The sequence below is a fragment of the Anser brachyrhynchus genome (assembly GCF_964034855.1).
Source record: "Anser brachyrhynchus genome assembly, chromosome: 5".
Lineage (NCBI taxonomy): Eukaryota > Metazoa > Chordata > Aves > Anseriformes > Anatidae > Anser > Anser brachyrhynchus.
In genome coordinates, this window is record NC_137699.1 from 38,349,605 (window position 1) to 38,362,269 (window position 12,665).

At 44.8% G+C, this 12,665-nt stretch overlaps 1 protein-coding gene across 2 annotated transcripts in view; it reads left to right on the forward strand.

The window, feature by feature from the left end:
- The first annotated feature begins 724 nt into the window (after positions 1-724).
- Positions 725-12,665, forward strand: part of MOB2 (MOB kinase activator 2) — a 112,523-nt gene continuing 100,582 nt past the window's right edge. Inside the window, exon 1 of one of the 2 annotated variants that reach the window (XM_080596120.1) lies at positions 725-940. In XM_080596120.1, the coding sequence (XP_080452246.1) occupies positions 924-940 (17 nt within the window). In that variant the 5' untranslated portion in view covers positions 725-923. Of the gene's footprint in view, positions 941-11,576; positions 11,596-12,665 lie in introns of those variants that run through there. The other variant, XM_080596121.1, reaches the window with a different exon arrangement.

A 12,665-nucleotide genomic window follows, 5' to 3' on the forward strand; every position in this document is an offset into this window, starting at 1 on the left:
ATAATTATTTTCTGCAGATGGTTTGATCTGGTGTTTTAAACATTGTAAAAAATCTTTGTCCCAAAAACTCCATAAAGTGTGTGGGGCTTTGCTAGTGTGAGACCTCTTTCCTGCTCTCTGGTACATTCTGTATGTGCAAGGGTAGCTAAAAGTATAAAGGATTAAAAAGTGTAGGCATTAAAGAAAAATATTCAACCTGAACACATACAACACGTATTTTTAAGTTCTGGTCTTCCGTTTTCTTTTATATTACATTACTGGATACCCAAATAATTCTCAGTGTGAAGTTGTATTATAGGAGAGTGGCAAAATAAAACACGTATGTGCTGTGAAAAGGGATTCCCAGCAAATTTCACTGGGGAGTTCATTCCAAAATACAGTGTCACAGTATTGTTGATCCTCAAGCAGCCTCCAAAAGACGGTGCTTCCCTCAGAAACCTGGTGATCTCAAGCACGAATGAGCTTGCAGAGAGTCCTAGGATGTAACTATCAACCACCCATAACACAGTTTTTTGGTAACAGGTGTCCAAAGCGTGTGGACACCCCCAGCAGATCTGTCCAGAGGAGGACATCCTTCCCATTTTGCAAATGGCTTGGGGGGGGGGGGGGGGGGGGGGGGGGAGCGGGACTACATTTCCCAGCGTGCCCCCGGGGGGCCGGGCTGGAGGCAAAAATGGAGGAGGGGGCGCTTCCGGGTTGGCGGCGGGGCGGTGCCAGCGCCGTGTGTTTACTTCCGGCCGCCCCGGTGCGCGAGTGGCGGCGCGGAGGGGACGCGGGCGCCGCGGGACGGAGCCGGAGCGCGGCCGGGAGCCAGCGCCGAGGGCGGCCCCGAGCCGCGGCCAGGCCCCGCGGGGACCCCATGAGCCGGCGGTGAGAGGGAGGCGGCGGCCCAGGGGAGCCTCCCGGGGCGGCGGGACCCAGCCATGGACTGGCTCATGGGGTGAGTGGGGCGAGGGCGAGGCGCGGGGAGGATCCCCCTCCTTTTTGGGGTACACCCCTCTTTTTTTTGGGGGGGGGGCACCCCCTTTGGGGACGGCCCCCTTTTGGGCACCCCATTTTGGGCACCCCCTTTGGGGAAACCCACTTTTTGGGGCACCCCCCACTTGGGACCGCTTTTGGGGGGGGGCACCCCGTTTGGGAAGCCCTTTGGGGGCACCCCCCTTTTGGGCTCCCCCTCTGGGGCCAGCCTCGCCGCGCGCCCCCTCTGGACGCCCCCCGAGGAGGCTGCCAGGAGGCACGGCGGGGCGGGGAGCGGAGCGGCTGCCGGGCGGGCTGCGTGCGGTGGGGGTGGCAGCCGGGGCTGCGTCCTGCCGGGGCGCGGGGAGGGAGCGTGAGAAGGCGCCGCCGGAGCAGGGGCAGGGCGGCTTCTCCGGGGTAGCCCCGCGGAGCTTGAGGGGAGGAAGAGGTGTGGAGGAGACCTCACCTCGTCTCTCGAGTGGTTGCTGGCTGAAAGAGTGACTTTTCATCCCTTTTTCGGGGGGAGTAGGAAGGCCAGGCGTCGCGGGTCTCCCCGCTTCCTACCGGTTCAGCGATTGCCGCAGCATAAGGTTGTTTTCAGCCTAGAGGCTTGCCAAGGTTTAAGTGGCTTTCTGTGGGGAGGAAGAAGAGACCTCAGCAGAGATTAAAGCCAAATCAGAGCCACGCCAGGGGGCTCGGATGGCCTGGGATTAATGGTGCTAATTGCTTAGAGACAGGAGGTAGAAAGCACTTTGCTGCCGGTTTTAGGATTGAAAACCTCAGTACGGGAGAGGGTGGTGCAGCTGCTGAGAGTGACCCAATGCACTATCAGCGTATAAGGGAGGATAAACTTGGTTGCTGGTGACCTGTGCTTGGGTGAACTGTGAATAATTTCGCTCCAAAATTGCATGAGCAGCAAGTTTATGCTTCAGCAAAAGTAGCATTTCGGCGGAGCTCACTGCCCTTCGTTCTTTCTTTACGGTAGTTTGATCCTGTGCCCGAAAGTGGTCTTTATGGCCTAGGTTATGTGATGTGCCTGCAATAGGAGGTAAAAACCTATTTTGTCACAGTTGCTAGGCCTGGCGTGTTAGGAAGATGGTGTGTGTTGCCTCTTGCCTGCAGCTGAACACCAGTGAAAGTACGGCACTCGTTAATTACCTTCAAACGAGATGTGACCGGCTCTTGAGGCAGCAATACCAGCTAGGCTTTACTGGAAGTGCGTTCCCCCAGTTTAATGGGGTGAGTGCTCGGTGTCAGCGGGGTAGATGTTGATGGCAGGGCTGTCCTCCGGCCCGCAGAGCAGCAGAAATGCAGCATTTGAGATGTGTGAGAGGCTCGGCATGCCGTACACCGCAGCGCTTGTGTCGCGGCCCTCTGGCCTACGCTATTTTTACGTGGTCTTAGTGAAAATATTCGTGTAAACGACGAGCTTGTTTTGCTATTTTTGGTAACTACCACACGGCACAGGTGGTCTGTTTCATTTACTTTGTAAAAGTAAAAGCTGAAGTGTCAAAGGTCCACTGCAATTACAGAGGAGTTGAACGCAGTACTTGTGCAAGACGTTTGGATGACTCAAACCGTCTCAGTTACGCGGTCTACTTACTCTGTGTCAATTACATTGTAAAGCAGAAAAGAATCAAAACCGACTTGAGCCAAACTGTCAATAAAATGTTTCCTTATGAGAAATACTGTGGGCTTCTTGAAGCTGCTGTGAAAAAATTGGCATTCATGCCGTGTTTTTTTTTTTACCCAGAGTGGGTGGATCCATCCACGTGTGGAAAAAGGCTTGCCTGTTTTCCCCATTGTAATGGGAATGGATCCTGAGTCACTTGTACATTACGCGCTTGTTCTCAGCTATTTCCTGGTATGTTTCTTGCCTCACCAAAGCAAGTGCAGTGCTTGAGGTTTTCTCCTTTAAATCTGAGATGTATTTGTGGGGATTTTTTGCGGAGGGACATAGCAGGAAAGCAAAGCCTTGATATTTTGAAGGGGAGAGAGGAGGGAGGCCTGACAGACCTTTTCTTACCCTGCCCAAATTAGTGCTGCTGGTAGCACGTGTGTCTAAATGCAAACATCCTTCTGTTGTTTGTGGAGAAAAACTGAGGGCATTACTCTATCCTGGCTGAAGCTTGGGTCATGTTGCTCGCTCAGCCTTTCTTCAGCGAAAACTTCAGCTGTTCCCGGCCCTTGTGTGGGAAGGGAAGGGCTGCAGAAAAACCTGCAGGGATCGCAGGAAAACAGGTTGCTCCCAGTAACCTCTCAGTCTGTGGCCGTTTCTTGCTGTTCCTCTGGAGAGCAAATTGCATTGGTCTGCTCCTTGGGCTTGTCACTCTCTCCTGGATGAGTATTGTCACTAACGAAGTACCTTGATCTTTATTGTTTTGTACTGCTCTGGTAACATGCTGCTTTGTGATTACAGCTTCATGTGTGCTTGCTCACAAGAACCCTCCTTGTATGCCTCACGTTATCAGCTGGACTTTCTTAGCATTCAGTATGAGAAACACCCTCTGTTTTTTAACTGCATATTACCGACACCTTAACCTCCAAGTGCAAGTGTGTTAAATTAGGCAACAGTAACAGTTGCTTCTGTTCTAGATCTCTACCCTTCAAGCTCGTGTCACATTTATCCTATAGAAGATTTAGAGTGCGATCTGCTTTAGTCCTTGCTGGTCCTCCCCTTCGCTTGTGCCCTCTTGGGGAGGGGGAAGGGTAAGTCCTAATCATATTGCTAAGGGCAGCAGCCCGAGTGTCTCTGATCGCCTCCGAGTGCTTAATACACAAAAACGGAAGCTGGAGCTTATGAACAATGGTGAATTTATTGGGGATTAACAAACAGCTATAGGCTTACGTGGTCACACAGAAAAACTTCTCTGGGTGCTGCCTTCTGCTCGGCCAAGTGCTTCAAAATCCAGTCAAGTTGTAGGGAAGGAAGCTGAACAAACCGAGCTGTTGGCACGTCACAGTACGTCCTCAGCTTAGCATCAAAATAATCCCCAAGTCTTCTCTGTGGTTGGTTAGTGTCTTTTACCCTTCTCCTGAGCACGGCCTTAGTACTGCTGCTGAGGAAAGCCCATGGTCTCTTCAGTGCATTCTCAAATGAAAAAAAAAAAAAAGAGCCTTTTTTATTTTTCTACTTTTGTTGTACATAGAAAATATTTTCTAATGCAATTTAGCCTGAAAGTCACTGTTGCTTAGTTGTTTTGGTCACCAGCATCTGAAAGGTCTATGTTACACTTTGAAATTCCGAACTTTGTATTACAAATAGCATTGATCTGCTCTTGAAGTTCACTGGAGCAACAAAGACAGGCATTGTTCCTTCAGCTAGGAAACTGAAATCTCATAATTTGGTTTTAAATTTCACAATTACAAGGGAAAAGTATATTAATGGTACTAGTAAACCTGATGTGGCCTTAGTTAATCTTCAACTGTTGTCTAATGCTATAACACGCTTTTCCTAATCAAAGAAAGATTGTGTACTGTAGTTTTTTTTTTTTGAACTTTTATAACAGAGGAGAGAGGCAGGGTATTTTACTAACAATTGTCTGTTAAACATGAGACACTTTGGGCTACATCTGTACTATAACTGCAACCATGAGAACTGTAAGAGGTCAGCATAGTTGTGATGGCAAAAGACTTTAATAGATGCATCTTAAACTGCAGAAGACACTCTCTTCCAGTTTAGGCTACTGGAAAAGCCTTCAGCATTTAGACCAGCCCTATGGAAAGGGACTGTTGGTGAAGAAAACGTGGAGGGGAGAATGATCTTGCATTTTTTGCTTTGCAAGCCAGCTTCTGTTTCAAAAAGCTGATGGCATTCCTTCTCAATCCTTACCTGAACACCTCTGAGCACAAGGCAACCTTTGCATCCTCCAGAAGTGAAATGTTGCCCCTCTGAACTCTTTAGCGAAGGTTATTTTGTGTTGTTGGTATATCACTATTTCACCTGCATCAGAGGACTGTGTTATTCTGGGATCAGAGTAAGATCTTTTGTACTCGTGGGCTGCAGTGTCCAGTGCTTTTACAGGTGGTTCTGGTACCAGTAAGTGCCAGCATCTTTATCCGTATGGCTTGGTTTCACTGTGGTACTCAGGACTTTCTGAGGTAGCTGCAGCACCTAGCAGCTTACTAAAAATAGCCGAACTTCTATTGTATAACAACTATTTTAACAGTAACTTTTTTTCTTTTGGACAGCAGGGTGTCCAGCTCTGGGGGAAGGGGATTTAAGACACTAAGAAAATAAATTGTAAAGTTAGCGTGCTCCCACTCCAGTGCATTATCTGTCTGCCTTTCTGTGCTTTATGGTGACTTGACAATGACCCACAGCTCCTTCCCCCTTACTTAGTGGGGAGTGGAGTAAAAGGGAAGGGGCTGTATGCAACAGGGATTTGTCCTGTCTTTGGTTTTTAAGCTGTAGCCCATGCTACCCATGCTGTCAGCTACCCATAGTGTCATACCATTCACTGCACAGTTATCTGTTCCTCCATATGTTGTCCTGGTGACTTGGAAAGGAGGGCTTAAAAATGATTGAGGGTTATCTTTTTCTCATATCCTGGCCAAACTGCTCCCATATCTTTAGCTTTGAGCACAGTAAGAAAAGCAATGGCCTAGGAAGATCAGAAAAATGCAGATGGAAGAAAGAAGCAAACTCCTGGTGGGAATATTTGTGCCTGAAGACAGCACAAGCATCTTCAGTCTGCTCAGGTGCTCTGTCCAGCGAATGGATGCAGCTGTTTACTGAAAAATGTTTAATTCAATATAATAACGGCCTTCACACTTGCAAATTTATGTTCTCATGTCAGTCAATCCATTGCAAACGCCACAGATATGCTACCTAGTATAGTCTTCATCTCACCAGGACAGGTAACTGGGAAGTGTGTTCTGTAGAGACTGTACCGTAGCTGTGCAAATTGAATCTATTAGAGTATGTGCTATGCTAAAGATTTTTAACAACACAGGAGAACTTCTTTAGGTCTGCACACTGGCAGATTCTTCTTGTACAGAAGGCCTGTGTGTCATTGCATTTATTTCATTTAGGTGTAATTGTCAGGTCCCTAAAATAAAACTAGCAGATTTTCCACTCTTTTTTTGGATACAGGATTTTGCAGCATTATCCCAACAATGATTTTGAAGGGTAGAAGAAAAACAACATGAACACTGCTGTTTTGCTGTCTCCCATACTGCTTTTATGGCAGTGTCTTTAAGAAACTTCCTCATAAGGCCTTAGGACACTGTCCAGTTCAAGACACACGCCGGTGAAATATGAGTGATATTGTTATGCAGAGAAGTCCTAGCACTGAGCTGAAACAGCTGAGGACTAGAGGAGAAAAAACACACTAGTGTTGTAGTTCTGAGACAGAAAAAAAAAATCCCATATGCTAATTTACAGCTGTTAGGCTAAATCTTTGTTTTTGAACGGGATGTATTAATTGTAAGGAATGAATCTTGTAGCGGGAGCAGTGAGAAATTAGGCTGTTTGCTTAGCTGCTAGCTTGGCTGCTATGTAATGCAGTTGAAGCAAGAAGAGCGCTGCTGTCTGTGCCTAACAGACCTTTATGTATGAAGGTAGCTGATCATTTTCATTCTAGGTACTGCTTGAAACTTCCTAATTATAGCAAATGTTGCTATAAAAAGGAAGAATGCTGGAAGTTCTTCAGCTGCTGCAGCCATGAGGAATGCTTCCCCCTTCGGTCCTCTCCAGTAAGAAGGTCTCCTGCCTTTATAAGGCAGTCTTTTCCCCTAGAAACTCTGCTGCAACCTCCCACCTATCCCAGCTGCACTGTGTAAAGCTATTCTGCTGTTCCACTGACCTCACGACAGGTGTTTCCTCTGCTTTGCATGCCCTGCAAATTCCTGGCTTTGTGGGCTGTTTTCCCTGCTTTGAAAGAGCTGAAAGTAGCTCGGAACCAGTAAAACAGACGTGTCCAGTCCCATTGGGCAGGAAATGTTCACGTGTTCCTTATTTACTCCTATTTATAGGTGTAACCTCGTTACCTGTGGGATTCCAGGTTGTTTTCCCTAGATAAGTCTTAGGTCTGTCTGTGAGCAGTTCATGCTCAGCTCACTGTCTGCCAATGAGACTTCAATATTATTTCATGTACTCTTATCAGCCACGAGCCATACGTCTGCTAAACCAGTAGTTACCTGTCAAAACAACTAGCATAACATAGTCCACAGGTAAAAGAGTTTCTCTGTTAAATATTAACCTGTCAAATTCATACAGTGTATGTATAGTAGTGGAAAGGTGCTGTTTGTTTGATATCCCTGGAGACTCATATTCTTCAGTTGTAGAAGAGGCATCAGTACTGGCCAAGAGCCATTAAAACTGCTCACATCTGTTGCACCCTTATGGGTCTCTGGTTCTGAAAGGGCTTTGGTGTATTACTAAGAGTGTTGCTTTTCTGCCATGGTTATCTTTTGGTATTTGTTTTATGCTGCAGAGCCCTATTTGTGGAAGTGTCCTAGCATATTTAATTATTGAAATCTTGCATTTGTTGGAGAAAATGCCAAAGAAATCCTGCATTTTGAAACCTGTGTTACTTTAGCAAACCACAGAACTTGCATCACTTAGGCAGTTACTTGCCTTTGGTCAGTACAACGCACATAAATCCTGGTTTGATTTTGAGAGCATCCTTTTTCCAGCAAGGGTTTTATTTAGGGGGAAGAAGAATAGATCAGTCTCAAGGTTCCTAAAGTAAAATAAACAATTGACTTCCTTGGAAAAAGAGTTGAGTGTTCACAAAGGGTAGCAGTAGTTCTTCCTCATATATATCTCCATGTTACCTTCTCTGATTTTATGCTGGCATCATTATTCATGAAGGCTGGTAGGGTAAGATGCTCATCTGTCTGAAAACTAATCTGTTTTGTTTTTTTCCTCTTCCCGTTTTTCCTCTCCAGATTAGTTTTCAGCTAAATGAGTTCCTGTAGCCTGTTTGTGTAGCTGCGTGAGTAACGTTAATGGCACTAGGGAGCTGGTGGGAGCACAAACCTTTGGGAAGAAGAGGGATGCTCTTCTGGTGGCGGCAAGGCTTTAAATTAATTGAATGTAATCATGAAGTAATGTGATTATTAGTGGTAATTACTCTAAATAAGTAGTGATTTTCTGATGTATCCTTCTGCTTGAACTGTATGGAGGAACTGCAGAATATGTGAAAATGAGATGCTCTGCCTATGCTGGTGCCTTGGAGCAAGCAAGGAGCTCAGAGCTCCATCAGAGTGGCAGTCCTACGTTGGCACATTCACTTTATGGCTAAATTATAAAGACAGTGAACTGGATAGTTATATATAACTCAGCATTTATTATCTACTCCTCAGGTGGAAGAACCCCAATTTGAAGAGCACTGGCTCTCCCATGGGGTGAAGGTAGTGGAAGTTTGGGTGTCGGGCTGAATCCAGCAGTCTGCTTCAAGGCAATTTTCAGGAAGCCTGGTTCTCACACGCAGGCCTATGTAGCTTTGCCATATTTCACTGGCAGCTTCCATCTGTTACATCTACTGGATGTGGGCCCGGAGCAAGCATACTTGAAAGAGTAATAATAAGGGGCTGCAGTTTTTAGATAGCTGTGTATACAAGTTTGAACTCGGTCTTGTCAGATCTGCATATTCTGCAGTCACTGCTGACCTATTAAAGAACTTTAATGCGGTTCTCTGCTCGTGGAATGCTGTTGAAGGAATCTCGTGCATCGCTTTTAACCCATGTTCTGCCTTCTAAAAACAGGGATAAAGCTGCGAAATCTGCTTACTGGGTTCAGTTTCTAAATGCCTGCCTTAGCAGTTTTTCCACTGATCTTATTCTGCAATAAAAATGAAATTTTGCCTGTCTCCTTCAATGTAGGAAACTTTATAATGAATTATTTTATTTGTTTTTGCAATCATGTTGTTGATAGCATTACTGAAGGCTGTTACATCAATGGGGCTACTTAAGGAAGAGCTGTTGTTTCATCACTGGCTGCTTCAGAAAGTTGCACTCTAGGAGCTTTCCTGCTCCTGAGGCTACGTGCGATAATTTAAGGTAATTTAATTTTGGAGTTAGAATGATGAGTGTAACTGTAAATGGCTGAACAGCAGAGCTATTATTTTAGCATTTGGAGGAAAAAAAATGGAAGTTCTGTCTGAAGTCATTATTTTTATTCTGTCAACCAAGAGAAACCAGTCACGGTGTGGGTTCTTCATCCAATTCACAAAACTGTTCATGACTGTGGAAAGAGGGACTACATGGGCATTGGGCGCACTGAAAAATATGAAATGTATAAATTCTGATGCCTATTATTTGTCAAAGACCTGAAGAATGTCAGTCTTTCAACTGGAATCAAGACAGGGATGACTGTCATAGATCAAATTCTTCCTCTGAACACCGAGTACATCCATTAAGCTAAAAGGCAAGCATGCAGAAGAGTGTGTTTTTAACAACTGTCCCACGGCTTTGGGGGATAGGGCAGAGGCAGAGGGAGCCAGGCGCCTGAACTCAAGCTCTTTAGAAGTTCTGCTGCATATTTTCACTGTGCAGGTTAGAAAGGGGTGCGCTGAGAATTGTTGGCTTCGGTGGATCGTTGCTGTTTCTTCTCTGTGCTGAAATGTATAGATAGCTGGCACTTTCACCTGGGAAGTTTCCTGGTTATTTATACATAGAGCACAGATTGTGTGTGAAGCAGGCTGTGTAGAGGCAGTCTTGAGATTGATTTTAAGGTTTTGTGTGCTTTTTTTTTTGAACTCCATAATTTCACAATTTTAATCCCCCAGTATAGAATTCCTTTTGTATTGTGCCTCCTAAACCAGCAGAGAGTTGTTCAGGAAAGACTTTGTTCCGTAGAATGTATCTTAGCAGGCTATATAAAACTGGAGAGAGTTGTTTTTTTGCAACAAGGTGTTTTGTGTCTGCTTTCTGGATGAGACTACTTGGGCTCAGGTTGCAGGGTTAACTCCACGGTTTCAAGTTTGTGTCAGGTGTGATAAATAAGTAGCTCTCTTTCCAGTAAATCTTGCCTCTGATGATATGCAGGTGTTGCTGGGACTCTGGTCTGTAGCCTTCATGATTGCTGGGGCTTACAGAGTACTAGTGTGCGACTGCCTCTCATGGCTTATAAGAGGAACAAGCCCATATTGAGGGTTAGGAACTTCTGTTAGACCAGGAGATGTCCTGTGGGAAGGAAGAAGCAGCATCGGGGTATGCTTGTATTGCTTCTTTATGTTAATAGACTGTCTTGAGCAAAACCAGGTTAATGCTAAGCTCTGTGTTGGCTGGGGAAGTCTTGCCTGCTGATGTAGCAAGGACTGGTATCTTTAAGGAGCTGACCAGCCTACAGTCAGAAAGCCACAGGTGGGCTCTGCCATTGCCACTACTAAGGTCATGTAAATCTCTTCTAGGATAGCAACGAGATTACAAATTGGAGTATTCGCATGTTCTGGTTTATCTAAAATCCTCAGATATGCCTTATCCCTCCCATGTCTTAGTTTTTGTTCTGCGAGCCACCCTTTCTTGGTTTATTTGTAATCTCTGGCTGGGGTGCGTGTGCTAACCTGCAGCCCTGGCACACTTACTGGTCTCGTTGCGTCTCTTTTTTGTTTGTCAAGGCAGTGACGTTTCCTCAAACCAGCATCAACTGATCTTGAAGGTTTGAAAGAAGTTCGGCTGGTAAAAGATGAAAAGAAGCAGCAAAAATGATAGGAAAGCCTAATTGCACTTGCTGGATCTTGCCCAATTGTAGTCTTAATCTTGCAAGGCAGAGGGTTTGTTGGGTGCCCCTATGCTGCTGGCTTTTCAGGCATGAAGTATTGTTTCTTTCTGCAGTGTTCCTCTTGTGGATGGGCATGTAGCAGTAGTTCTTATTCTGCTCCTTTCTCATTTGGTTATCATGATGTTGTTGATTTTGAGCAATTTTTGAAGGCCATCCTGACATTTCAGTTATTTCTGATATATTTATTAATGTTTCTCTTTAAGTATACGATGGGCTTTTACTACAAGGTCTGGCAGAGCACAGGCTTTTGCTTAGATTCATTGGTGCTATTCAAAATGCTGCCTTGGGTTTGCATTCTGATAGCCCCAGAGTGTCTGCGGTGTGGGTTTCTCTCCTGCCCCACCCTGCTGAGTGTGGCACGAGTCGCTTGAGCCTGTTGAGGCTTGAGCAGGTGGTGTGAACTGCGATGGAAACTCCTCTTTGAAAGGGGAGATGCTCTGTTAGAGCCTGTAACGCTCTGCTAGGTATTTGGCTTCAAGCTTATAGGCAGTGTGCTTGGCTTACTTTTTAGAAGGGTGGCCTTCTGGTTTTTGCATTGCTCTGTAAGGGTATTTTTGTTGTTTTTAAAATGCTTGTGTTTCAGGCAGGATGTGCCTAGTCATCTACTGAAATGCACACAGCTGTTGCTGTATGAGGTATAACCTTCCAGGTGGGTACAATATTATTCACATGTGCACAGGCTTGCTTTTTCTCCTCATTGTTAAGAGAATCAAGGCTCTTGTTTAAGTCAAGTACATCTTGGTTTCAGGTGGAGTGAAAGCTTATTAGGTTGGCTGGTTAGGAATACTTAAAATTAATTAATCATCTTGTTAAGGGAGGCTTATTTTCTGTAGTTCTTGAAACACAGGCAGTAAAACCACTGCCTTGAAGGATGAAGTCACTTGCTGGTTTGCTTTTTCAGCAGAAATGTGAGTAGACTTTTTTTTTTAAGTAAATAGAATAAGAAACATTATTACTTAGATGTGTTAAATTCCTGTTTTCATACATTGTGTTCTAAAAAAATGGTCTCTTATTTTCCAGTTGACAAAAATGTCCTGAGAAGGAAGTATCTTTGTAACAAAACCAGCCTCAATGCAACACGTTGGTTCTACTTGTTAAGGGTGTGGTGGCTATCCTGAGTGTTTCTGAGCCAAGTCAGAAAAGTCAAATAAAAGGATGTTGAAGATTTCTTTGGGCATCGCAAATTAAGCTAGCATGGAGGTTGCTTAACTTCTGAATTACAACTTCCATGAAGGTTTTAATGTGTTTTAACAGCTACAGTTCAAATTCATTCTTTACACTTAATTTGACTTTCTGTATAGAAGAGCATTTGTACAACCAGAAACAGTAAAAAGGAAGCAAGCCTGAGAGTGCATGAGGGATATCACCAGAGTAATGGTTCACGGTGTGAAGAACAACAGCACTTGCTTTTAGAGCAAGCACATAGAATCTGAGTAAAGAGGAAGCAAATACAGGAAGAAAAGTGCTTGTGTGTATAAGGCTTTGCTAGCATGCACATCATCGCTTCTTAGATGGGTATAATAAAGGAATAGTAATGAGTTTCTATTATCACAAAGACCTTGATAGTTTTGTAAAAATGCTGCGTACAGTAGCATCGTACACAGAATCATTACCTGTAATTGAACTGTAGCACAAAACTTGGATCCTGGGAATTCATACATGCCTGGATCGCTGACCTAAAGGAGCAATTTATCGTTCCTCCAGATAAATGTCTGTGTCCAGATTTGTCACAGGTGCCCATTTTAGAATTGATGCTTGCAGCATGCTACCTGAGTTTCACAGAGTGCTGTCTGCATTGGTGTCTGGTGTGGCTCCTTAGTTGCCTGTGGCGGTGAACTTTATTGCCTTCCCTTTAATCCTAATGCCAATAGTTCCTGTCCCATGGTTTGTATATAATGCATTTGTCTAATCATGGGCTTAGCGTGCTTTTATTTTAACATGTGGATATGGTTTCAGCCTGTCGCTTTACAGACAAAGG